Source organism: Gossypium hirsutum, chromosome D04 (genome assembly GCF_007990345.1).
Source record: "Gossypium hirsutum isolate 1008001.06 chromosome D04, Gossypium_hirsutum_v2.1, whole genome shotgun sequence".
NCBI classification, from domain to species: domain Eukaryota; kingdom Viridiplantae; phylum Streptophyta; class Magnoliopsida; order Malvales; family Malvaceae; genus Gossypium; species Gossypium hirsutum.
The window spans coordinates 48,663,455-48,689,564 of NC_053440.1; the positions used below are offsets into that span (position 1 = coordinate 48,663,455).

The window sequence follows — 26,110 nt, forward strand, 5'->3', positions numbered from 1 at the left end:
TGTTTTAGAAAAATACTATTTTACCCCTATACTTTTGACTTCTTTACAATTTAGTCCCTAGGCTAGTAAAAATGAAATTCATGCAATTTCACCACACCCAAGCCTAGTCGAATATCCTATATACTCATAGAAGCCCATGAATTTCACAATTTCACACATTTAACACACAATTTTCACATTTCTCAATTTAACCCCTAATTGACAATTTCATTAAAAATCACTTAACAAAAGTTGTTTAACTAACAACAAATATTCATTTTCTTCCATTAAACTTAAAACCCATAACATATTCATCAATGGTAAAACCCCAAACCTTCAACCATTTTGCAAATTAGTCTCCGGGCTAGCTAGGTTAAGCTACAACAATCCCGGAAACATAAAAATTATTAAAAACGAGACAAAAACACACCTACATGCAAGGATGAGCTTGGCCAAATGTTGAAGCTCCTAAAATGGTGTTCCTTTGCTGTAAATTTCAGTTAGTTTTTGAATGAAAAAGATGATCCTTTTGTTCTATTTATTTTATTCATTTATTACCTAATTACCATTTTAACCTTACCTAACTTTAAAAAATTCATAATTGCCACATCCACTATCACCTTTAATGGTCCAATTACCATATAAGGACCTCCAATTTAAAGTTCTATAGCTTTTTAACAACTTTAGCTAATAGAACACAACTTTCACACTTTATGCGATTTAGTCCTTTTCATCAAACTGAGCATACAAACGGTAAAATTTCTTAACGAAATTTTTATACTATAATACTATCATGCTATAGATCACAAAATAATATTAAAATAAATTTTTTGACTTTGGATTTGTGGTCTCGAAACCATTGTTCTGATTTCACTGAAAACGGGCTGTTACGGAGGGACTGGCAAGTAAAGATACGACATGTGCCACGAACGAAGAACATGGCAGCCGATGCTATGACCAAGGTGGTAGGGAGCTGTACAACGGGATTTCATTTTTTCTCTCACCTGCCTTTGGTGGAGCAAGATGGCTACGTGATCAATGTCAGTCAAGCTAATCTTTGTTTCTTGGTTGAGTTTTTCAAGTTCAACTTCCTTTATAACTAAAAAAAAATTATTCTCTTTTCTTCTTCTTCTAATTTCCCGCAATTGTAACTAGGGGTGAGCAAAACTCAATTCGACTCGAAAAAATCGAAAAAATTTTGAATTTCGAGTTAAACGAATCGAGTTATTCGAATCAACTTGAATTTTTTTTCGAATTTCGAGTTCGAATCGAGTTTAGTTTTCGAATTCGAATAACTCGAATAATTCGAATATCAAACTATAATATTTTACATTTTTACTCCAAACTCCCAAACCTTTTTACTTTTCCCTTAAAACTTTTACTCCTTCCCACTTTCCCCCCAAAACTTTTACTCCCCTCCCCTCCCAACCCCCCAATCTACCCAAAATCCATTTCCCACCAAAATTTTACTCTCCCATTTATTTTTTCTCAAAATTTTACTCCCAAAAACCCTCAAAACCTTTTATTTTCCCCCAAAATTTTTACTCCATTCCACTTTTCCCCTAAAACTTTTATTCCCTTCCCATCTCACCTCTCATCTATCCCAAACCCTCCCCCCTCCAATTTTTTTTAAATATTTTCCCTCCAAAATTTTACTCTCCCTATTTACTTTCCCTCAAACTTTTATTCCTAAAACTTTTTTATTTTTCCCTTAAACTTTTACTTCTCACCCTTTACTCTCAAATAAAAAATCAAAATTATCCAAAAAAAATCACTAAACATAAATAGTAATAATTTTATTTATATCTACTATTTATATTATTAAATTAAATTTCACATTTTATATTATTTATATTATTGAATTGTTTAGTCATATTGAATATTTATATTAAAATTAAATTATTAATTATGCCATAAAATATTCGTGTTAAAATTTTATATTGGTATCAATTTCACATTTTATTTTTAAAATAACTTTTATTAAAAATCATATTTTTACATTTAATATATTTTTTAATTCTAAAATACATAGTGATAAGAATCTGAAGATAATTGAAACAACTAAGCAAGCAAAGAAGCTAACCAATATATAAAAATTAATAAATAAATTATGAAGTGATGAAAGTTAATAAAAAATTTGATTAAGGTGGAAAAAATTTATTACGATGGGTGACAATGGTTACAAGGGCCCAAAATTAATTTTTAAAATTTAACTCGAACAAATATATTCGATTCGATTCGATTCGATTCGAATTCCATCTCACTCGACTCAATTCGAGAAAACTTCAAATAAAGTTAGGATGATAAAATGAGATTCGAAAACTCGATTAACTCAAAAATTTTCGATTCGATTCGATCGAATGCTCACCCTTAATTGTAACAACATCACAAACAACCACTATTTTTCTACTTTTCCCTTCTCTCTCTCTCTCGATTTTACAAGTCCTTTAAACAATTATAAAGATATAAACTATTAAAATGGTAAAATTACATTTTAGCTCTTATAAAAATATACAACTAAATTCCCCCAAACAAAATCTAAATTTGCTCTTGAATGTGTCATCTTAAAAATATTATATAATTGGTTACATTTGATGGGAGGTTTCTTATTAATATTTTTACTTTTTTTCCTTCACTAAATTTTTATCTCATTTTTTTTACAAAGTTTTAAGAAAGCATATTTATAAGGAATAGCCATCCAAGGGGAGAATTGTTGCAATACATACACCTTGCATGTTGTGGATGACTTAATATACAAAGAAAATGCTCTTTGAATGCTTTATGAGATTCATGTACTCTATGGTACATTATAATATGGAATGAGTCACCCTCCTCTTATTAATGGCATTTATGTATATGTTATGGTACACTTTATTATAAAATGTATCTACTTTTTATTTTATTTATTTACGATATATATTAGATGATTTCACATCTAAAATGTGGGTAAATTTTTATTTAAAAATACTTTTTTAAAAGAATATTCATGAAATGAATTATAACGGGTGCCAAAAATTTCTTCTTGCCGTCGCCCTTGCGTACACACACATGGGGACCGTAAAAGATACTGCAAGTACGTTAGTCGACATCAGCTTTTCTCCTGCTACTAAATGAAGACAAAAAACTGATACCATACTCAGCAGCGATAGGAACACAAAGAATTGAAAAGAAAGCCTGTTACGAAAAAATACATCATTTACTTCACCTAATTAAAACGTTTAAAGGTATAAATTTAGCTTCCACGAAAAGGAAGAAGATTAGACAAGGATGTTAGCCTTTCAACTTACTCTCTACCTTCCATCACATTATGCTAAACCAATATATATATGTCAAAAATCCCACAAACCATAGCTTTAGCTTTACTCCTACTCAAAACACAAAGGTGGTCATCATTCTGTTGCACCAGCTGAGCTCTCTGATGCCTTTTATCACACTGTTTTGGCTTTTGGGTTTTAATATTTCTCAGCTCTGCCTCAGCGCCTCTTTGTAGCATCTCCTTCAACCATTATGATGAAAGGTTACAGAGGAAAGCTACCCCTTTCAATCATCACTGTTACACTCTGCGGTTTTGCTTTCCTTGCTCTCTTATATACTGAAAGACTCAGTTTTCTCTCTTCAAGTTCTTTTCTCAAATCTAAATCCTGTGCTAGAAGAACAAGTGCTGTTGTTAAAGCTAGTAAGTGATTCAACAGGGTTTGTTTTATGATTGAATTTCTTTGTACGAGGATTTTATTGTTATGATGTCGTTGTCTAACAGAGGATGAAACAGCAGAGAAGAACCTAGAAAACCCCGAACTAGACGATAGGTTCGAGTTTGACCCTGAGGAATGTGATATAACTCGTGGGAAGTGGGTGTTCAACCGTTCCATCAAGCCTCTGTACACAGACAGGAGTTGTCCGTACGTGGACAGGCAATTTTCTTGTGTCAAAAATGGTCGGCTTGATCTTGATTACCGTCATTGGGAATGGCAGCCAGACGACTGCTACTTGCCTAGGTAACAAACATACATTTAGAACTTACGATGATTTTAGAATTTGAATCATAATTTGAGGACGTCTAATGAATTAACCGGTTTTATTCCTTCTAATGTTTCATTTCATGTGTAGATTTGATCCAGAAGTTGCACTTGAAAAGCTTAGAGGGAAGAGGTTGGTGTTTGCAGGGGATTCCCTGCAAAGGAGTCAATGGGAATCTTTCGTTTGTATGATAGAATGGACTATTCCTCCACAAAAGAAGTCTATGAAACGAGGCAAAATTCGTAATGTCTTCAAAGCCAAGGTACTTACCCCTCTACCATTTGAAAGATTTGGTCAAATTCCATTATATTTTTTTACATTTTAATTGGTTAAAAACAGTCCCTGTTTTCTTTGAATATTTTGAATTTAATCCTTGTGTACTTTCATTTTCAAGATTTTAGTCTCTTTATTTTTCATATTTCAAAATTTAGGTCCAACTGTTAACACTATTAATTTTTTCTTTTAAATTTAAGTTCATTACAATGTTATCTTTATAATTACATGGCTACCAAATAATTTTTTTTATTTATTTCAAAATGTCAAACTAACAAATTTTATAAAGATAATAGTTGGATCTAAATTTTAAATTTTAAAAAATACATGTACTAAATTATTGAAAATAAAAAATATAGGAATTAAAATATAAATTTTGAAAAGTAAAAACATATTTTAACTATTTTATTTTACATAATTTAATTCTATACTTTAGTAAGGTTAAAATTTTTGTTAACTCAAAATATTTTATGACATTTAAAATGTAAAATTATGATTATGAGAATAGTTATTTTTCACTGCAATTAATCATGTTGGTGATTGTGAACTATCATCTATAACTACATATTGGAATACATAGAGTAGTGTAGAAGTTAGGCTTTTGAATGCTGACACGTTAGCAGTTGAGTTTTTTTTTTCTCATTTGGGTGGATGAGAAAGTAAGGGAGAAAAAGGGTCTAATTATCCCTATGTCCCTGTACATCTTTAACTTCTGGAATTTAGTCCCTCTCACTCGCTTTTGATTTTAAAAATTTCATCATCTACTTGTTTGATTTAAAAATTAAATTAAAATTGATAACATTATTAATCCGTGTCTATAAAGTTGAATATGAGTTATCAATTAAATTTTAATTTTTAAATCAAACCTTTGAATATTAAAACGCCGCATATTTAAAATTGAAAAAAAATCCAATAAAAATGATACCAATTAAATTTAAAATTTAAAATTAATTGCAAATGAGCTAGATTCCTAGAATTAAAAGTATTAATTTTTATTTTAAATCAAGTATTTAGATGATCTTGTTCCTACATCTACTTTCAAATACATTGAAATCCATATTCAATTTATTTGCAAAATTTTATTTATTTGCTTTTAGGTTATTATCCTAATTGTCGCTTAAGCTTTTTAAACCCACAAGCAAAATTACAAATCTAATATAAATTCTTCAAAAAAAAAATTGGCCACAAAAATTGCTATAAATTAAATAAGCTTTTTTTTCAAATTTAAATAACAATGTATTTAAAATGATCAGTTTTGATAAATTATCATAAAATTAATTTAAGCAATTAATAGAATATATTATTAATGGTAATATTTTTAACCTATACATAATTTGTTCGTAACTTTCAATAAATTTAAATTTATTCTATTATAGTTTTGCTTGAAAAAATTATTTTACCTTTTTACTTTAAATAATTTATTTAAAATGATTCACACATGAATCCTAAATGATTATTGTTAAAAAATCATAATATATTAATAATATTATGAGTGAGCATTTGGTACACCGATGTACCTTTTTTTTTATTTCACAAATAATTTTTTTTAAAAATTGACAAAGGTCTCTTTTCATAAAATATATATTTTTTAATATTTTATTATACCTTATAGGACACTTGTCACCTGACGCTTAAATTAATAAATACTTTATATAATAAATAATAATCAATTTTTAAGGAAAAGTACATAATTAATTACTTAAATTAATGGTTTTTTAAATTTGAAATTAATTATTATTTGTTTAAATAAATTATTAAAAAATATTAACTAATGGTAGCCATAGTCAAATCATGATTTGATCAACAGAGTTGTTCCTAATTCCATTCCTTTAAAGAGAAGGTATACCAGAATTCAGAAAATAACATAAAAGCTAACACTGACCTTTGGCAGGAATATAATGCAAGTATAGAGTTTTATTGGGCTCCATTTCTAGTTGAATCCAATACGGAGGTGAATATCTTAGAACCGAAGAAGAGAATCATAAAAGTTGACTCAGTTTCCAAGCAGTCAAAAAACTGGGAAGGAGCTGATATCCTTGCCTTCAATACTTACGTTTGGTGGATGATTGGCCTTCGCCTCAAAACACTGTATGTAACTTCTCCTCTCTCCATTCCAAATAATTTCTTTCTGCGTTTAAGCTTCTGATTTGAACATTACATGAACAGATGGGGTTCGTTCGCAAATGGTGAAGAAGGTTATGCACAGCTGGATACACCGGTTGCCTACAAAATCGGTTTGAAGACATGGGCTAACTGGATCGATTCTACCATCAATCCCAACAAGACACGTGTTTTCTTCACTACTATGTCCTCTATACATTCCAAGTCTGCTTCTTCTCCTTCTTCTCTTTCTAATCTTGCTTTTTTAAGGTTAAATTGCGGTTTTGATCTCTCTACTATGTTCAAATTTGTAATTTGGTCAATGTCTTTTAATTTGACATCATTTGATTTTCTCTACTCTTATAATGTTATTAGTTAACGTAAATAGTTAATAGCATTTGCTATTTTGGTTAAAATATTGAGTATTGACATGAATTTTTCTTAAAAACATCATTCTAATAAGAAAATGAATTATGTTAGAATGATGAGTTGAAAGTAATGTTTTTAAGAAAAAAAATTCATGTCATCATTTTAGCCAAAATAGTTAATAATGTTAACTATTTAGATTAACCAATGATATTATAAAAGTAGAGGGAATAAATTATATCTAATTAAAGTATATAGATTAAATTCTAATATTTGAATAAAGTAAAAGGACCAAAATTAAAATTTAACTTTTCTAATATTACCTATTTTTACCAAATGTGCAGAAGCAAAGACTGGGACAAAAAAGATGGACTGAATATATATATATATATTTAAAAACACCTTTCTAGAAAAAATCATGTCAACTTGATAAGTTAGAATTGATATTTTAAAAAAAATCAAATTGGCATTTTAACTGAAATAATTAATGACTAACTAATGAGATTCTATAAGTAGAATATCAAATTAAAATACATGAACTAATTTCAAAATTGAACATAGTAGAGGGACCAAAATCAGAATTTGAAATTTTCTCAACACTGTGTATTTTTTTGCCAAATATAACCATGGGCATGAATGCTTTTATTGTGCAGGAGCAAAGACTGGGGCAGGGAAGATGGGCTTAAATGCTTCAACGAAACGAAGCCAGTGATGAAGAAGAAATTCTGGGGAAGCGGTTCCAACAAGGATATGATGAGCGTGGTGGCTGGTGTGATCAACAAAATGAAAGTCCCCGTCTCGGTTCTTAACATTACGCAGCTTTCAGAGTACAGGATCGATGCACATTCATCCATTTATACCGAAACTGGGGGACGGCTTTTGAACGACGAGGAAAAAGCAGATCCAGGCCGTCATGCCGATTGCATCCATTGGTGCTTGCCTGGTGTTCCCGATACTTGGAATCAAATATTTTTAGCACATTTGTAGATTTTTATTTTCATTTTTTCACTCCACAGAAACCGAGAAGGGAATTAATCTGCTTGTTATGCGTTAATTCAAAGTTCTTTTCATTTGTATATTGCAAGTTTTACTCTTAACCAAATTTTGTGCATACAAGATGTTGTTTCCTATCAAATTACAAGAAACAACAGCTGAATCATTTCATTTTCTTTAATCATGATTTCTTCGAATTCTGGGTTGTTATCGCTGAATATCATCGAACCATAGTTTCTAAATTGGTCCCAAATTTCAAAGACTTCTAATATCCTTTAAGTATTAATATTGTATCAATCAACTCCTTCAATGAACTTATTTATCAATTTAGGCTTTAAATGTGATTCAAATATGTTGCGTACAATATTTAAAACACATTGTTCAAATTGTAAATATATATGTACTTATTTCATGGATAACATAGGTATGAAATGTTAAAAAGAAAAAAAAAAGAGAAAAAAAAGGTAAATTACATTAACAGTCATTCAATTTTGAAGTAACTGACAAAACAGTCACTTTAGTTTCAATTCAGTAACTCAACTTTCGAAAAATAACAAAACAATTACTAACGTTATCGAAAAGTGACAAATCAGTCACCCATTAACTTTTTTCGTCATTGTCTTAACGGGACCACTAACGTGGCTAGTTAACTTGCCACGTTGGATGAGGCAAAGTTGAGTGATTTTTTTTTTGTGTCCTTCTTTTTCCATTTTTTAATAAATGGCCCAATATTTTTATTTTTTACTAAATGGCCCAATATGTTTATGCTTTTTCTTCTCCACCCCAACAATCTCTGTTTTCAAATATAGTGATATGCTACTTCTTCTTCTTCACTATCACAGATATGCTCAACTTTAAAAAAAATACAGTTTTCATGATGGTTAACATTAAACATCATCATCATCCATTAACTACTGTAGGTTTAAACCTCACATGGGTATAACCAACAAGATCCATTAACTGACAAATGAGTTTCCGTTTCAATACAAACCATATGTACTCAACAAAACACTCATAATCAGATACTTAACAAACATCTCCATGGTAGTAAACTGATAAAAAAAGATTTAAGACAAAAGGTAATAAAGAAAACAAAAATCCCATACAGAAAAAGAAAATGGAAATAGCAACAATCGCACCGTTTTATCCCTAAACCATGGCAGATTCTAAGTCCAAAGTATTTGGTACAAAGAAGAAGAAGAATAAGAAGAAAAAATAGAGATGACTTGAGAAGAGATTAGATGGTGCATTTGGCTGGATACGGCAAGAAAAGCTCTCGACCGTTCTCGTTACCAGAATTGTTCTTTGTGAAGCTTGCCTCATTGCCGTCACCACGATCCACGACCTTTTTTTTCTTTTCTCGATTCCTGACTTAGTCACGAATCTCAATTTTTTTTCTCTTCTCCTAATCATTTTCCTTCTTCTTCTTCTTCTTCTTATTCTTCTTCTTCTTCTTCTTTTTCTTCTTCTTCTTCTTCTTCTTCTTCTTCTTCTTCTTCTTCTTCTTCTTCTGCTGCTGCTGCTAGGGTTTTAATGTGGGGTCGTTTACATAGTAGGATGCCATGCCACTTTTCCATTACGTTTGTAACGGAAAATGGTTAAAATGACTATTTTGTTATTTTTTAAAAGTTGAGTGACTGAACTGAAACTAAAGTGATTGTTTTATTAGCTACCCTAAAGTTGAGTGATTATTGGTGTAATTTATCTAAAAAAACAAAAACAACTGTCCTAAATTTATAGGCATAGTATATTTTTCAAAAATGTCGATCAAAGTTGTTCATGTATACGCTTGTTTTATATGTACTCTGTCAAATTTGAAACGACATTTATTGCCTAAATTTATAGGCAAGACCTATCATATTTTTATGACTGAATTAATACAAAATTGATCACTTGCCCATCAACATGAATATCATAACATGCTTCAAACCATATCATCCCCACCTATTGACACCATATCATTAGATGCTCCACAGTTTCCTCCACCATATGACACAAATCACAAATAGGGAATCTCTACACCTTCTATTCACATATTAAGATTAGTTGGGATGGTGTTACTACATAATCTACGCATTCTTGGGATGAACTTACTATTTAATCGTACCAATTGATATGCTTCACAGCTAGCCTTTTTTACGACTTTATAGGGACCTCCCCAATTCGTCATTATCTTGCCCTTTAGTATCTTTTTGCTAATGGCCTTTACATGTCTCGAATTCTTGTATGACCTGGGCATTTTATTGCAATGTTCCTTGATGTCATTGGAACTATTCTTGAAGGAGCTTGAGTTGCTTCAGTAGTTTTGTATATTGTTGGCTCGCATTCATATTATTTTGGACGGAGGAATGGTCAGTTAGCGAAAATAGGGGTAGGGGGCTATTAGCAAGTTGCAACTTGAGGATCATATTGATTTGGGTAGGTATGGTAGTACTAAGGCTGAGGTTGCATGCAGCTTTGCTAGTGATACTATTGGTAGGCTAGATGGGTGGTGTTGTACAAATATCCCTCGTGATGACTAGGTTGACCAAGTGGTTATAGGTAAAATATTGTTAGTATCCTGGCCTTATAAGGCATTGGTAGTAAGGCTTTATTTATATAGGTTTGAAGATTTAATGTGGGTCTTTCACAAATGATCACTTTAGCTTACAAGTCTAATTTTAAGATTATGGATATCTTTTTTTTTAACATTAATTTCATTAACGTTGTTATCATATCTGTTCTTTTTGATGCAATGCCCAAAACTACTCATAGCCCCTCACCAACCCTTAAATAGGAGGATAATGCGCTTCAACGTATTTAAACTCATGACCTCTTGTATTTACAACAATACCAATGCCAATCGAACTAAGACTCAATTGACAAAATTATGGGTATCTCATTTAGATTTGATGTAATATGACTAACATATAGATTGACTTTTAAGGTTGATATGACATGAGACATTATTATTTTTTAAAAGATGAATGAGGGTAAATTTATGTATAAGTGACCTCGCTTGAAATGGAGGAGTTGCGTATCCGGGAATATGTATCAAACAAGTCATTTCCCTTGTAAAAGAATATATAAAATTTCTTGATTGTTGAAAATAGAATTCTATAAATCCAACAAGACAAAGAAAAAGAATTGGAAAGGCCCAAGGAGCTAAACTTTTCGTTTAGACAACAACAAAGTTTTCTGGCCTGTTAATCGCCATGATCCATCAAAGCCCCTGAGCCCTGACCCAGCTTCAACCCCACAACTCACAAGGACACTCGCGCTGTCCTGCCTGCGCCTGATATAAACGAAACTCAAGCCTCCTTAGAAGAGATCAGGTAGCTTCGAGAAACAAAGGAGCCTGCTCCATCGTCTTCGTCGTTTTCATTTGCCAGGTAAAACTTCTCTTAATCATCATAATTCCTAGCGTTAATTTTTTTAAATCTTTTATATAATTACATAATGATTGTTTTGTTGTCTAACAAAAATATTAGGGTTTATTTGACTTCGGGCTTGTTTATCTGATATTTGTTCTAATTTTAATTTTTTTATCAGATTTTGGAAACTGATCATGGCTGGAGGAGGAAATTTCATGCACAGAGTTATATCTTATGTCGTCAATGAGCTTGTCGTTGACAGACTTGCAAACAGGTGCCTTTTTTTCTCTGGTTTATTTTTCATTATTTTCCATTGATTTTTTTTATAGAATAAGAAAAAAAATCAAAATTTTTTCTCGAGATCAGAAAGGTTGAATATTTGTTCGTGTAATTCTAAAGACTTGAAATAGCTTGTTGTTTGTTAACTATTTATGGAAGCTTCTTTCTCTGGCTGCTGGGACTGCTCTGTTTCCCATCAGTTCGTTCACTTGAAGCAAAAGTGCCTCAATTCTCAAATCTCCATATATATATATATACACACACACATCGATAGTGCAACATGCCTTGCACCATGGATTAAGGAGGTTTGAGAAGATTTTTACCTCAAAATCAGCCCCCCTTTCCCTTTTTGGGACAAATTTATTCGAAATGATATTGACTTTTTGTTTAGTATATCTTTTCAAATGCTTGAGACGAAATTTTGTTTTTTAAGTTTGTGAATCATCTGGGAAAAGGATTCCGAAATTTGGTTTGCTTCGATAGAGTTGTTAATGTTAGGCATATGTTATCTCCAGTGTAAAATATCTAGAACTGGATTCTTGGGGGGGGGTGAAAATTTTCATATGAACAAAATAAATAATTGAACATTGAAGTTTGATCTTTAATAGCCGGTGGAAAGTTTTCTCATAGTTTTAGGAAATCTGAGTTCTTTTTCCTTCTACTTTCATTGATTGTCTGTTTGCTTACATTAATCGTTGCTCTATGATTTCTTCGAGGACCAACCTTTGTTTCTTTTTTTTTCTTTGGTTTTTCATGTTTTTTATTTTTCAGTCCTGCATTCCAAAGATTTGCTGTGAGGACATCAAAGAGGATAGAAGATATCTCCAGTATGGGTATGTGCATGTCTCGTCCTGTTACTATGATCTTTTTCTACATTCTGTGTGTGAATTTAACCTGCTATTATCCTACAAAAAGCCAACAAAAGACCTTGCTGATGTTAATTGCTGGCTTTGGTGCATGCAGCTGAGAAGAAGAGGCAAGAACTTGCTGAACAAATGAAAGAAATCTCGAAAAACATGGAGGTTGGCTGTAATTATTTAACTTGATATTAAAACTTTACCTTTGGTGGATGTTTTATTGTTTCTAACCACATATTGTTTTCCTTGCAGTCTAAAAACTAATGATCGTATTCGTACGACTGCTCTGACCCTCTCGTAGTTTTGGTAATCTCTAGCTTATGTATTGCTATATGAATTCATTTTCTGAAATAGAGGGGTGTAATTTGGCACCTCTAATCCACTGGTTATGGTACTGCTGCATGTATTTCAAAGGTGATTTATTCTCTTCCAATTGGATAATGTAGGAGAAGTTTTCTTTTTGAATATGCAATGATACATATATATATATCCCATTTATAATGAGTGATATTGACAAGCTGGTGGTAGTATTATGTTACATGGAACTCGTTGTGACTTTGGATAGTGGCATTTGCTCGTTTCATTCGATCTTGATGTTTATATACTTTTCCAGATGTTGTTAAATTGATGAAATAAGAGGTTAAAATGTGAGGCTTGTGATTTAAGGTAAGTTCAAAGTCAAATGAACTTTCTCTTGCAGTGTTGGTTGATGTTTGTTCATCGTAGCCAAAATATGTGAGCATCAATGATCATCTCTCGGGTATTTTACCAAAATATTACAAAAACAATAAAAAAATCCAAAATAATATAACTTTTTTATTATTTACCAAAATAATACAAAAAAAAAAACAGTTCCAAAAAAAACATACTGAAGGAGGGCCTGCCACAGGCGGCACCTTTGGTGCCTGTGGCAGAGGCGGCACCAATTGTTCGTATTTTGGTCTTTTGTTCGTATTTTTTTCGGATTTTATTACTTTTAAAAAATATTCAGTTTTTTATTTTTTTATTTTATATTATTTTAGTACATTATATTTGAAATGTATTAATTTAGTGTGTTTTTTAAATAAATTTAAAAAAAAATCCTTATTTCGGCCTTATGTTCGTATTTCTTACTTTCAATAAAAAACACACTAAATTAATACATTTCAAACATAATCTAATAAAATAATGTAAAATAATAAAATTAAAAAATAATATATTTTTTAAAAGTAACAAAATTTGGGAAAAAAATACGAACAAAGGGTTGAAATAAGGATTTTTTTAATTTATTTAAAAAATATAATAAATTAATATATTTCAAATATAATGTACTAAAATAATGTAAAATTAAAAAATAGTATATTTTTTAAAAGTAATAAAATTTGGAAAAAAAATACGAACATAGGGTTGAAATAAGAGTTTTTTTTAAAATTTATTTAAAAACACAGTAAATTAATACATTTCAAATATAATGCATTAAAATAATGTAAAATAAAAAATAGTATATTTTTTAAAAATAATAAAATTTGAGAAAAAAATACGAACAAATAGTTAAAATACGAACAATTGGTGCCGCATCTGCCACAGGCATCAAAGGTGCCGCCTTCAGTATTTTTTTTTTTTTGTATTATTTTGGTAAATAATAAAAAAGTTATATTATTTTAGAATTTTTTTATTGTTTTTGTAATATTTTGGTAAAATACCCTCATCTCTCCCTATAAACATTTTTGGTAAACACCATTGACATCCAAGAGATTTTCAGACAAAATAATTCAATTTTATTGTGTTTTGGGTTTCGACTTGATTCAATTGTATGGGATGATGCAAATTAGGTTCGAAGGCGTGGTTGTAGTTGGGTCTTTAATTAAAATTTTCGTGTTTGGGTTGAATTAATGTTTGCAGAAACCGGTTGGATTGATTGGTTGAATTGATTTTATTAAAAAAGATAATAAATTTTTTTTTAAAAAAAATTGATTTCATGTTAGTAGATTTCACGTTCATCAATCCACACAATTAAATTACTCTATTGGTATTTTTTTTGTCAATCAATTATGAAAATGTATAAAATTATCACTTAATTATTTAATTTGTCTTTTTTGGTGCTAATGATGGTAGGTTTTAAAATTCCCATAAAACAACTTTAACCTTTAAAACTTTTACATTGTGTAAATTTAATCTTGATTTTGAAAAGTCTTACACTTAACATTCAAACCTTGTGTATTTTTGTTTTTTTGGTTTTTTGTAATTTTAGTGCTCTTTGTGACCTTTTTACTTAAAAAGTTTAAAAAGTAAATTTATTAGTGTTGAAAATATTAAAAAAAATGAAAACACTTAAAAATTCATAATAATAATTTTTATTTTTTCTCATTTTTTTAAGAATAACCCTCAATGTCATAAAGAATAACAAAATTGTAAAAAAATGTGATCAAATTGCACAAGTTGTAAATGTAGAGGGTTAATTTTTTTTATAGAATCAAGATTAAATTTATATAATTTATAATTTATAAATGTTGATGGTTAAAATTATTATTATTATGTCAATTTTAAAAGTGGCCACAGTTGGTCAGCTGATTAAAAAAAATTTTAATAATTTTTTATAATTAACCAAAAATAATTAAATAGTTACTAATATAATTTACCCTTCTAACAAGAACTATCAATTTATAAAAATATAAATCAAGGTCTTATTATTTTTAAAGCTCTGGACATAGGCTGTGGGCTTGGATTCTACTCCAAATCTTCCCAAAGTAGCCCAATGCAGCAGCAAATGTGGAATTGAGATCTAAATAAAATGGTGTCTAATTCCCTTTACCAACCATTGCTATTTGCAAAACCCCCTGTTCCTTTCATAGTACAGTAGGGTTTATCGAAACGCAAAAGTTGAAGACTGGAAAGATCCCATGGCTACTGCTATTTGGAGAAACGCATCTCGTTTACGAAGCTTTAATCGGTGTCTTTATGCCCGCAGTCTGAGCCAATTCAGATCCTCCATTCCATCTTCAACCACAACCCCCCACTCTCTTTGCGCTCCATCTCTCCCTTCCTTCCCACCTGTTCGTTTCCCTCCTCATTTCTTTCTTCTCCTTTTGAAAATTACCCAGAATATCTTTTCAATCTCTCATCTTTCTTTTTTGGTGGTTCACAGGCTATTCCTGTTGGAGCTGAATTCAAATCCTTGGGAATTTATGGAAGGTTTTTATCTAATTCCACCGCAACTCCTACCGAAAATCAAGAGAAACCGTCTTCGTCATTGAAAACCAATTCTGAAGAGACCCAAAACACTGGAGGTTCGCAACAGAGCAGTGGTAGTGAAGGCAAGCCTGTTCGCGGCGGGGTACTTCAATTTTTATTCCCCTTTTTTGGCTTCTTAATTTGTTCTCTTTCTGAAACTTCCCCTTTTTTTTGGATTAAAAAGTTTCGAATCTTGTTTTGATTGGATTGGAATTTGCAGCCTGTTTCATGGTTGAGTTTTCTTTTGCTGCTTGCCACTGGAATCGGTATTATTTTTTACTACGACAATCTAAAGAAAAGACATATTGAAGGTACACTTCTATGGTGAGTTGTAAGTTGTGTTACAAGGTTTTGCACTGCTGGGAAAGAGAGTGAGTTGTAAGTTGTGTTAAAAGGTTTTGCACTGCTGGGAAAGAGAGCATAACAATAAACAGTTGAGTCTTTAAAAGTTATAACTTGCGACTGCGGGCATCGTTAGTGTCATAGTTCCATGGTTCTACAATATGCAAAATAGTCTTTTAAAAGTTGTAACTTGCAAGTTTGGGCATCATAATGTGTTTTTAAGGCTTTATTTAAGAGTAGCAGTGTTGTCAAAATGAATTGAACTTTGGCCGAAAAGAGTTCTTATGGTTCAGCTAGGCGATGAATGAAATGTCTCCAATTTTCAATTACTAATTACTAGTATCGTATCACTTTTTCTTTTCTGCTCGTATTGGTTGAAGACTTCAAGTTTTACTACTGCAGAAATTAGTAATGCTTCCAAGGCTGTGAAAGAAGGGCCATCTGCTGGAAAAGCAGCCATCGGGGGTCCATTTAATCTTGTAAATCATGACGGTAAACGTGTTACTGAGAAGGACTTTAAGGGGAAGTGGACTTTGGTATATTTTGGCTTCACTCACTGTCCAGATATCTGCCCAGATGAGCTGCTAAAGCTAGCTGCTGCTATTGACAAAATAAGTAAGTTGCTGATAGTTTCATTTGGCCAGAAAATAAAATTTTGAATCGTATGTTTGTTAAGTTACTTAAAAACTTGCTAATCATCAAAGAAACTAATGTGATTCTTTATTTATCATGAAACTAGAATATGAGACAAGAATTTGTCAGGCTAGAAACAACTCAAGTGATCCATTTGTAGTAACTTCAATTTCTATTTGGTGTCTTCTTGTGTTTTCACTTCTTAGAGGAAAAGGCTGGAATAGACATTGTGCCCGTATTTATCTCTGTTGATCCTGAAAGAGATACCATTGAGCAAGTACGCGAATATGTGAAAGGTACTTCATAGTATTTTTTTTCGAAGTATTTTGGCCAATTTGCTTATGCAACTATAATTTGGTTCATCGAAACTTTTACCTGTAATTAATTTTCCACTTTTGCAGAGTTTCATCCAAAATTAGTAGGGTTAACTGGTACACCGGACGAGATAAAGAAAGTTGCTCGTGCATATCGAGTTTATTATATGAAGACGGCAGAGGAAGATTCAGATTACCTTGTTGATCATTCCATAGTCATGTAAGTACTAGCTTTGTTTGATTTGACCTGCGATGATGTTGACTGGTAATTGAGATCTGTATAGTAATAGGCATTGGTGTATGTTGACATTGATGAACACAAAATAGCAGACCTCAAAATAGAATAAAGATGGTAGTTTACTGGCAAGAGTTGTTCAATTAGGAGATACGATGACAAAAGGTTTTCACTTTTTTCCTAGTGAAGACTGGTACTCTCGGCACTCTTGAAGGTATCGATGTTAGTAAATGTGGGCATGTGTGCCACCACTATAAAGTTCCTAAACCTATCAGCACCTTGCAACATTAGTTTATTGGCTGCCACTGGCATTTCATTCATGCACTGCTTGTAGGAAGACTGTGATTTGTGACTTGATTCTTGCTCTGACATGCATATGCAGGTACTTGATGGATCCAAATATGGAATTTGTGAAGTTTTTTGGGAAGAATAATGATGTCAATTCACTAACCGACGGTGTAATCAAAGAGATAAGTCAACGAAAAAAATAGAGATAGTTCTTTTTTGAGCTATAAGGTTCTGGTTTGTTGGATTTGGATTATCCATTCCTCGGCATGGAGACTAACAATTTTTCTTTAGTTTCACCTGAAAATAATACATGATTTATATTTATGTTTAAAGAATTTTATGCTGGAAAGCTTGAGCTCAATAGATTGCAATTGTACTTGAAAATAAATGCTTATTTGCATGTATGAGATTGATTTTGATACAAAATTATATTTATGTGTGCACATAACATTGCCTGCCACAAGTTCATGGAGTAACCTGCCAGTCTTCTACAAATTGTAAAGTTTCTCCTTCAATGATATTAGATTTGTTTTGTTAGATTTTGATAATTATAAATACTACTCATGTAGTTGTTTTATGTGTTAAGTGAAAACATATATTTCTCATCCAAATTATAAGTCTCTTGTAAGTTTCTGAATTTGTACTAAACAATATTCATTGTAATTTGTAACATTCAATACTATGCTTTCTTTCCACGTCTTTCAATTTTGTATGTAGTAATTTTCTTGATTTCCTTTTTATTTTCAATATTTTCTCATAATTTAATAATTTTAGATTTCTTTTCTTTTCTTTTTTGATACATTTAGTTTTATTTTCTAATTTAAAATACAAAGGTTAATTTATTATTGATTAGTGTGGTCGGTGATGTTTGATCAAATGAAAAAATTATATTAAAAATTGTTTGATATATTAGTAAAAATTAAGTATTGAATATAATTATATGGAGAGGGATTTACTTGTGTTGGTGTAAAAATTAAATTCGTATATTTTTGTATGATTAATATTTTAACGATTTAACTATCATATTTCATTTATATAAATTGTGTATGTGAAATTTAACCTAAATTAAAAAAATTAATTATTTGTTTTATGTGAAACTTTCAACCATTAAATAAATATTAATATATATACATTTTTAGACCATATGAATAGGGATATCAAATCGGTCGAAGTGGATTGCTTCCCTAATTATATTGTTTATAAAAGTAAACCTTAAATTTTTAAAGTTATTTTGTAATTTTCTTTTAATCCAATATTGGGTGGGGGATGTGTGTAATATAGTTTGAATTTATGTTAAATAAATTTAATAATAGTTTTAACCACCGCTTCATATAAGTATAGACTTGATTTTGTAATTTTAATCTTATAAATATAATATTTTATATTATTTTGAATATCTTCAGATAAAAATTAAATATTTTATTTTAAAAATAATTTATTCTAAATATGATTTTTAAAAAATAAAATTAACTTAACAATTACACCAAAAGATTGTTTTTGCTGAAAATTTTTGTATTAATTAAAATTTTAATATCATTATCAAATGCATTTAAAAATTAAATATTAAAAACAACTTCAATAAAGTGCATTTTTAATGTTAAATATATATTCTGTTCCATTAAACTTGTCACATTTTAACTTTTATACCTCGTTTGGTTACTAGTGTAATAACATAAGAAAAATGTTTATTTATCGCATATATATTGCAATAGTTAAACATAAAATAAAGAATAGTTAGTACTAGTTTAAACTTGAAAATAAAAAGGTGAGTAAAACTCTTATAAAAAACAAGACCTCTAAAATAAGCGAAAAATTTGTCTTCACTTAGCTAAAAATAAATTATGGGAATTACTAAATATTACCAATTGAACTAATTAAATTATATATGAAAACATGAGTAAAAAATAATACACCAACCAAACATAGTGTAATAGGGCCCAATCGACCCAAGCCCAAGCAAAATTAAAAAACAGTCCTACATTTTACACGGCCCAAAACTACCCTAAGCCCAAACAACTAAAACCAAACCCCAAAACACCCAAACCCTAGCTTCATGTTTAGCGCCGCAAGCCCCTAGCAGTCTCCAGCAGACGTCCCAAGCGCCGCACGTCTCGGGGCTGGCCTCTCAACGTGCGCCGTTCGCGCGCACGACACCTGCAAACAAAACGAACTCAAAGAGTCCAACAGAGAGAAAACAGCAAAATAATAGATAGATGCGATTTAGTTTTTCTTTTTCGGGCTATAAAAGCCTTTGAAAATCTGTAAAAAGGGGGGAAAATTGAAAGAAAAAACACAGAGAGAATACGCAGGAAATAGAATAAAATTACTGAGAATACAGATCGATTTTGTTGATTCAAGGTGAAATTGAGTTCCATTTTTTCGTACTTTTTGTTTTTTTATTATTTCATTTGTTTTTTTTAAATAATAAAAGGAAAAGGGATTGGCTTACCCTTGTCGGCGAATTGGCTCAGGGGCGATTAAAAGCCCGTCGTACCACCTTTCCGATCACCGTTCTCGGTGAAATTGTGGAGGGAAAGGACGTAGTGCGGCGGCGGTGCGAGGATGCTAGGGATAAAACCCTAGCAGAGCACCAAAATAGTTTTTTTTTTAGTTTTTTTTTTCCTTTTCAGTTCTGAATGTTTTTTAAAGAAGAAAAATTTTGTTTTATAAAAACTTCAAAACGGCGCCGTTTTCCCATGCCTGACCCGCACGGTGACCCGACCCGGAGGGGAGGATCCGCGCGTTGTGACGTCAGAAGGGATATTTGCGGGTCTGGTCCTTCCTCCTTTATTTTGATTTTAAATGCTGTATTCCGCGCCTTTGCAATTTCGCCACAAAATTTCGCGCCTGTTTTAATTTGGTCCATCGACCAGGATTTCAGATTGCGTTGAAACGGCGCCGTGGGATCAATGGGAATATTTCCTTTTGGGTCCTCCTGTTGTGGCGCACATTTCAGATTGATCCTTTCTCGATTTCTTAGTTCGGCCCTTATATTTTATTGATTTTTCTATTTGATCCTTAATCGTTTTTCACTTTCTTTTATGTTATTTGACATTTTATTATTATTATTATTACTACCATTATTAATCATTATTATTATATTACTTATTATTCTTGTTATACTTATATATATACATGCATAATGTCACATACTATCATATATATATATTCTTAAACATTTTTTGAATTCATATACATACACATATTCTGTTATTATTATATCTTTAATTCATTTTATAGTTTATATATATGTATATACATTTATATTTTATAGTATTGTTATGTTTTCCATATTTTATAATATATATACGTATAGATATGCATGCACTTTAAAATCCACATGTTTCCCATACTTTACAATTCAAAATATACATTTTTATAATAGATATATATATACATTTTTTATGTGGTACCTTTTTGAGTTCTTTTAAAACATTTTATATACTCTTTTATCTATATTATCATTGTACACATATATACATATCCATATTTTTATAATTTCTAATATATTATGCTTACACTTTTATTTTCATGTAGATTTTACATATATTTTATGGTTATGTTTTTTGTATACATGTAAATGTATATGCATTAACACTTTGTAAATACATGTACATGTAATTTAAATCAGAGTATTCGAATCATATTGGACATTGCCTTTTTAATATACCCCTTTTTGAAAATATATTTTAGTTTTTACCCTTCATCAAAGTTATTTTCTTGATTTAAAGGTTTTTTTTTGAATAAAAGCATTTTTGGAAGTTTGGGATTTTCGAGGGAAATTGAGCCCTAACGTATTGGGTTCCGATTTTCTTCGTCAATCCTAAATGACCGAGAATAGTTTTTATTCAAAATGCATAAAAATCATTTTTGGAAACTTAATTTGTTGTGCCCTAACGTATTGGGTGTAGCATGTTACTTTCTCGAAATGAAGATTTTCATAAAATAAGAGAGATATCCAAAGTTCGGGGATTATGAGGAATTGTACCCTAACGTATTGGGACTCGATTTCTTTACATGACTTGAACAATTGGTTATCCTTTTGCAAATTTCATCATCCAAACTTATTTTAAAATCTTTTTTAACTTTCGACACTAAGACATTAAATAGTCAATTTGGTACCGATTTTGGGCGCTACGAGGGTGCTAACCCTTCCTCGTGCGTAACTGACTCCCGAACCTGTTTTCAAAATTCGCAGACCAAAATAAATTTTAAGGTGGGCCGGTCACACCTTAATAAAGGATCGGTGGCGACTCCAGTTTTATTTTTAAAAGTCGATAACTAAATTTTTTGTTTTCAAAAAAAAACGGTTTCGACAGCTTGGCGACTCCGCTGGGGACCTTTAGAGAGTCGAGCTATAAATTGATTATATTTGTCTTTGTGTCGAAAATCAAAAGTTTTTTAAAAATCATGAGTTCCCTTCGCATTCATTGATTTTTCATCTTGGAAAGTTGACAACTTTGCATTTGCATTTTGCATTTTACCCTTTTAAGTGGGAGCGAGAAACTAGTCCTTCGTGAGGTTTTCACCTTCGTGCAGGGTAGTGGACCGCTTCCGGGATACATCCGTACCTATGTCTTCGTGAGATTTTCATCTCCGTGTAGCCATAGGGAAATGTGTCCCCCTGAACTAAACTCGTTCCATATGAGCCTATAATGGGTGAGGATCGAGGAATCTGCTGGTTCGGGTACCCTTACTCTAGAAACTAAACCTCATATAGTGAGCTTTAGGAACTTAACCTAGGTAGAGCTATCCCAAAACCCTAGGGGATTCCTGTTTAGGTGTTTCTTGCTATTTTATGTTTGTTTATATCTTTATATGTGATACTGACTTGGGTTTCTTTTGTGTTATTTGCATGACATCATGATAGCATAACATTTCATCCTAAAAGGGCGTTAGTTCAAATTTGGTTGCTAGACAGAAAGCTTATCATGGAAAAAGGGTTTCTTGATAAGGTGGAAGATAATGCGGCTGTCCAAACTTGGTCTGAGACAACACAGCATGAGAAAGGTGATAGTTTGGCCGAAGGATACGTGTCAGAGTTGTGGGACTTCACTCGTGTTAGTGTGACTCAGAATAACCTACAGGAACTAAAGGAAATTTGGGATCAGTGGAATGATGAGATTAAACAGCTCTTCTACTCTAGCTATGGAGACCTAGCTTACTTGCTTGACGTAAAGGTGGATAAGCGCTTGTTCCGTGCCTTAGCCCAATTTTGGAATTCAGCTTATTGTTGTTTTACTTTTGGAAGTGTTGATTTAGTGCCTACAGTGGAGAAATACACGGCATTGCTTCGTTGTTCAAAAATTCAAGTGGACAAAGCCTATTCAAGAGCTGCTAATGTTCCAACTTTTTTGAAGAAGTTGGTGAATATAACTGGGATGAGTGAGCAATGGGTCACAGCACGAATCAAACAGAAGGGAGATAGCAAATGTATTCCTTGGAAGAATCTGAGAGATTTAATTCAAATACATCCAGACACGAAGAAGAGGGTTGATGTCTTTGCTTTGAGCGTCTACGGCATAGTTGTCTTTCCTAAAGCCTTGGGACATATTGATGAAGCAGTCACTGATCTTTTTGATCGACTTGACAAAGGAGTCACACCGGTTCCAGCAATCTTAGCAAAAACTTTCAGGTCACCGAACGAATGTCGAAGAATAGGTGAGGGTAGATTCATTGGATGCACGCAGCTTCTTTTAGCATGGTTTCACAGTCACTTTTGGAAGGTGGACAAGGTTTCCTATCGGGTTTTTTCTGAAAATTATTCGCCCTTGAAGGAAATAGTGGCATTACCGAGGCAGGATGATATCTCAGAGGAAAAATGGATGGCAACTTTTCAGAATCTTCAAGAAGGGGATATTGAGTGGAGAGCTCATTGGATGCTGTCGGATGAGATCTTATATAGGTGTGGAGATTTTGATTGGGTTCCCCTACTTGGTATTTGAGGAGCTATTGGTTATGCACCGTTACTGGTATTGAGGCAGTATAGATCGAGGCAGTTCGTACCTACAACCCAAGGATTAGCTCAAAGTGAATTCTCGTATAAGTGTGATGGCTACAAGAAGAGGGTACGAGAAATGACTAATGCTTGGAGGCAGACTCGTCGATTGAAGAGATTGGCAGTAGGTCCATTAGTGACTCCTGAATATATCAGTTGGATAGGTAGGAGGGTCAATGACAACATACCTGTACCAGGTCGAGGAGACAGTCAACTTGTAGGAAAGCACGTACATATGGTCCATTCTGAGCTAGAAATCATAAAACAAGATTTTGAAAGAAGAAATTCTGAGCTTGAGAAGAGGATAGGGCAAATAGAAGAGGAAAAGATGAGTCTGAAGCTGGATGTGGATGTTCAGAGGCTGGAAACCGAAGGCCTGAGGAAAGAAAAGCGCAAAGCTGAGGAGGATTTGAATAGCTTGAAGACGGACTAGAAGAGGCTACGTATGTCAATGAGAACTGCTGGATTGGGAAAAACCTCAGAGCAGTGGCGTCAAGAAGTTCAAGAAGAAAAGGTTAAGGCTGATAGGTGGGAAAAGAGATTTCAGGAGGCTCAAAAGCAAAATAAGTCCTTTGAGAGGAGTTTGTCCGAAAGCCAGAGCGAAAAGGATGAATTAAAAGCTATGGTGGCCGAACTGGAGGCAATGTTACAAGACTATGAAGCTAGAATTGAACATCTGGAAGCAAATGAAGATCATCAAAATGAACAGCTTCACTATCTTCAGGATCAAGTTGCAAGCAGGGATCACATCATGGGAGAAGCTGTGGTTCAGATTCAAGGGGTAGCTGAGCACTTGCAGACTTTGGCAGTACAAGCTGATGTACTAAGTGTGAAGTATGAATCGGAATCAGATCAGGGGCAGAAGTTGGCATCATTACTTAGGGAGATTAAAGTTCTAAGTGTTAGGGCAAAGCCGTATTTATAGCTATTTTATGTAAAGAAATTTTTCCTCTAGTAAAGTTTTCTGAGTGGAATTGAATTATAATTAACGCCTTTTTTGCATTCACCTCATGCATCGCATCATATGCATTAGCATCACATCATATGCATTAAAGACCTTTATTAAATCCTAATAAGTCAAAATTATTGCTCAGTTAACCTGGAAACCAACCAACCAACCCGACACCGATACAGCACTCGAGCGAAGACAAAAGATATGGATCAGAGATTAGAGAAGCTCGAACAGTACCAGAAGGAGATGCAAGACCGGCTTCAACTACAAATGCAGGAACGGTTAGACAAGATAAAACAGGAGATGTCTGAGAAGATGCGGGAATCTCAAGAGGACATAGTGGCAAAGTTAACCCGACTGATAACTAAGGGAGGTGACAAAGGAAAGGGCCCCATGGCAGATGTCGATGAGGGAAATGATGATGAACTTTTCTATCCTCCAGGTTTCACCCCTCCACATGAGCGAGTTCAAGCTGAATACCCGCGTAAATCCACTGTCACCATCATGCCTCAGCAATTTCGAGCTGGTGTTTCGAACCTCCAAACTGGGCCGGGTTCTAATCCCGAAAACAACCCCATGAACCCTGCCATTCCAGACTTTGACGAAGTGGCTGAGAAAGAAAGAATAAAGGTGGAATTACCGAAACAGTTAGAGGATCGATGCAAGTGGCTCGAGGAGAAGTTCAAAGCGATGGAAGTCACTGAAAGTTATCGAGGCATTGACGCAAAAGAGCTGAGTTTGGTGCCAGATCTTGTTCTCCCTCATAAGTTTAAGATGCCTGAATTCGAGAAGTACAATGGGACAAGCTGCCCAGCAGCTCACATCACCATGTTCTGCAGGCGAATGACAGGTTATGTTAACAACGACAACTCCTGATACACTGTTTCCAAGACAGCCTTACTGGGGCAGCATCCAAGTGGTACAATCAGTTGAGTCGTGCCACGATTGGATCATGGAGGGACTTGGCACAATCGTTCATGAAACAATATAGTCATGTGACTGACATGGCTCCTGACAGAATCACCCTTCAGAACATGGAGAAAAAGCCGAGTGAAAGCTTCAGGCAGTACGCACAGAGATTGAGGGAGGTCGCAGTCCAAGTTCAGCCACCGCTCCTGGAAAAGGAAATGACCATGTTGTTCATTAACACCCTGAAGGCACCGTTCATTACACATATGTTAGGAAGTGCCACAAAAAGCTTTCCTGACATAGTCATGAATAGCGAGATGATTGAGAACGCCATCAGGAGTGGGAAGATCGATACTGGAGAGGGTAACAGAAGATCATCATCGAATAGGAAGGAAAACGAGGTGAACAACGCAAGTACGTACAACAAGGGTTACTCGAGGTCAGTAACAGTGAGTCAGCCAGGAAAGATGGCTGCCAATCAGCAAAGCTTGTCGAGACAAGAGGTCGGTACAAGGCAAAATATGGAGAGGCCCCAATTCACGCCAATTCCTATGTCGTACAGGGAATTATACCGAAACTTATTCGACGCACATGTAGTTTCCCCTTTCTATTTGAAGCCCTTACAGCCCCCGTACCCCAAATGGTACGACGCAAATGCACAGTGTGACTATCATGCGGGAATCACGGGACATTCCATAGAAAACTGTACTGCCTTCAAGAAGGTGGTTGAAAGGCTCATTAGTATGGGTGTCGTTAAATTTGATGAAGCCACCAAAGCAGAAAATCCATTACCCAACCATACTGACAGCGGAATAAATATGATGGGCGAGGACAGAAAAATCAGGGCAGACATTGCGGACGTGAAGACTCCCTTGAGATGGGTCTGGAAAGAGATGGTGAAAAGGGGGCTAATAGTTTCGAGAGAAAGCTGTGAGAAGAGGAGGAATTACTGTGAGTTCCACTGCGAAATGGGGCATGAAATCCAAGAGTGTACGGAGTTCAGAGCCGTGGT

At 33.0% G+C, this 26,110-nt stretch overlaps 3 protein-coding genes and 1 long non-coding RNA gene across 5 annotated transcripts; 3 read left to right on the top strand and 1 right to left on the bottom strand.

Moving 5' to 3' along the window:
* The first annotated feature begins 3,328 nt into the window (after nt 1-3,328).
* Nucleotides 3,329-7,811, top strand: LOC121215899 (protein trichome birefringence-like 3). 2 transcript variants are annotated; one of them, XM_041090749.1, is made up of 6 exons: nt 3,329-3,655; nt 3,752-3,974; nt 4,087-4,258; nt 6,161-6,357; nt 6,436-6,594; nt 7,389-7,811. In XM_041090749.1, exons 1-6 carry the CDS (start codon nt 3,487-3,489, stop codon nt 7,720-7,722), a joined length of 1,254 nt encoding a protein of 417 aa, XP_040946683.1. In that variant the 5' UTR covers nt 3,329-3,486; the 3' UTR covers nt 7,723-7,811. The 2 variants fall into 2 exon arrangements, with proteins under 2 accessions (XP_040946683.1, XP_040946682.1); XM_041090748.1 differs by having other exon boundaries at nt 3,330-3,655; nt 3,737-3,974.
* A 3,050-nt stretch (nt 7,812-10,861) lies between these two features.
* On the top strand, nt 10,862-12,755 carry LOC107948945 (uncharacterized). Its single transcript, XM_016883617.2, has 5 exons — nt 10,862-11,099; nt 11,260-11,355; nt 12,132-12,193; nt 12,324-12,382; nt 12,470-12,755. Exons 2-5 carry the CDS (start codon nt 11,276-11,278, stop codon nt 12,479-12,481), a joined length of 213 nt encoding a protein of 70 aa, XP_016739106.1. The 5' UTR covers nt 10,862-11,099; nt 11,260-11,275; the 3' UTR covers nt 12,482-12,755.
* A 2,249-nt stretch (nt 12,756-15,004) lies between these two features.
* On the top strand, nt 15,005-17,715 carry LOC107899545 (protein SCO1 homolog 1, mitochondrial). Its single transcript, XM_016825294.2, has 7 exons — nt 15,005-15,249; nt 15,342-15,530; nt 15,648-15,738; nt 16,172-16,384; nt 16,609-16,698; nt 16,804-16,936; nt 17,334-17,715. Exons 1-7 carry the CDS (start codon nt 15,097-15,099, stop codon nt 17,440-17,442), a joined length of 978 nt encoding a protein of 325 aa, XP_016680783.1. The 5' UTR covers nt 15,005-15,096; the 3' UTR covers nt 17,443-17,715.
* Nucleotides 17,716-19,095: 1,380 nt separating this feature from the next.
* LOC121215900 (uncharacterized) lies at nt 19,096-19,851 on the bottom strand. The gene is made up of 2 exons (XR_005911877.1): nt 19,689-19,851; nt 19,096-19,393 (listed from the first exon to the last, which is right to left on the bottom strand). It is a non-coding gene; the product is annotated as an uncharacterized lncRNA (long non-coding RNA).
* Nucleotides 19,852-26,110: the final 6,259 nt, after the last annotated feature.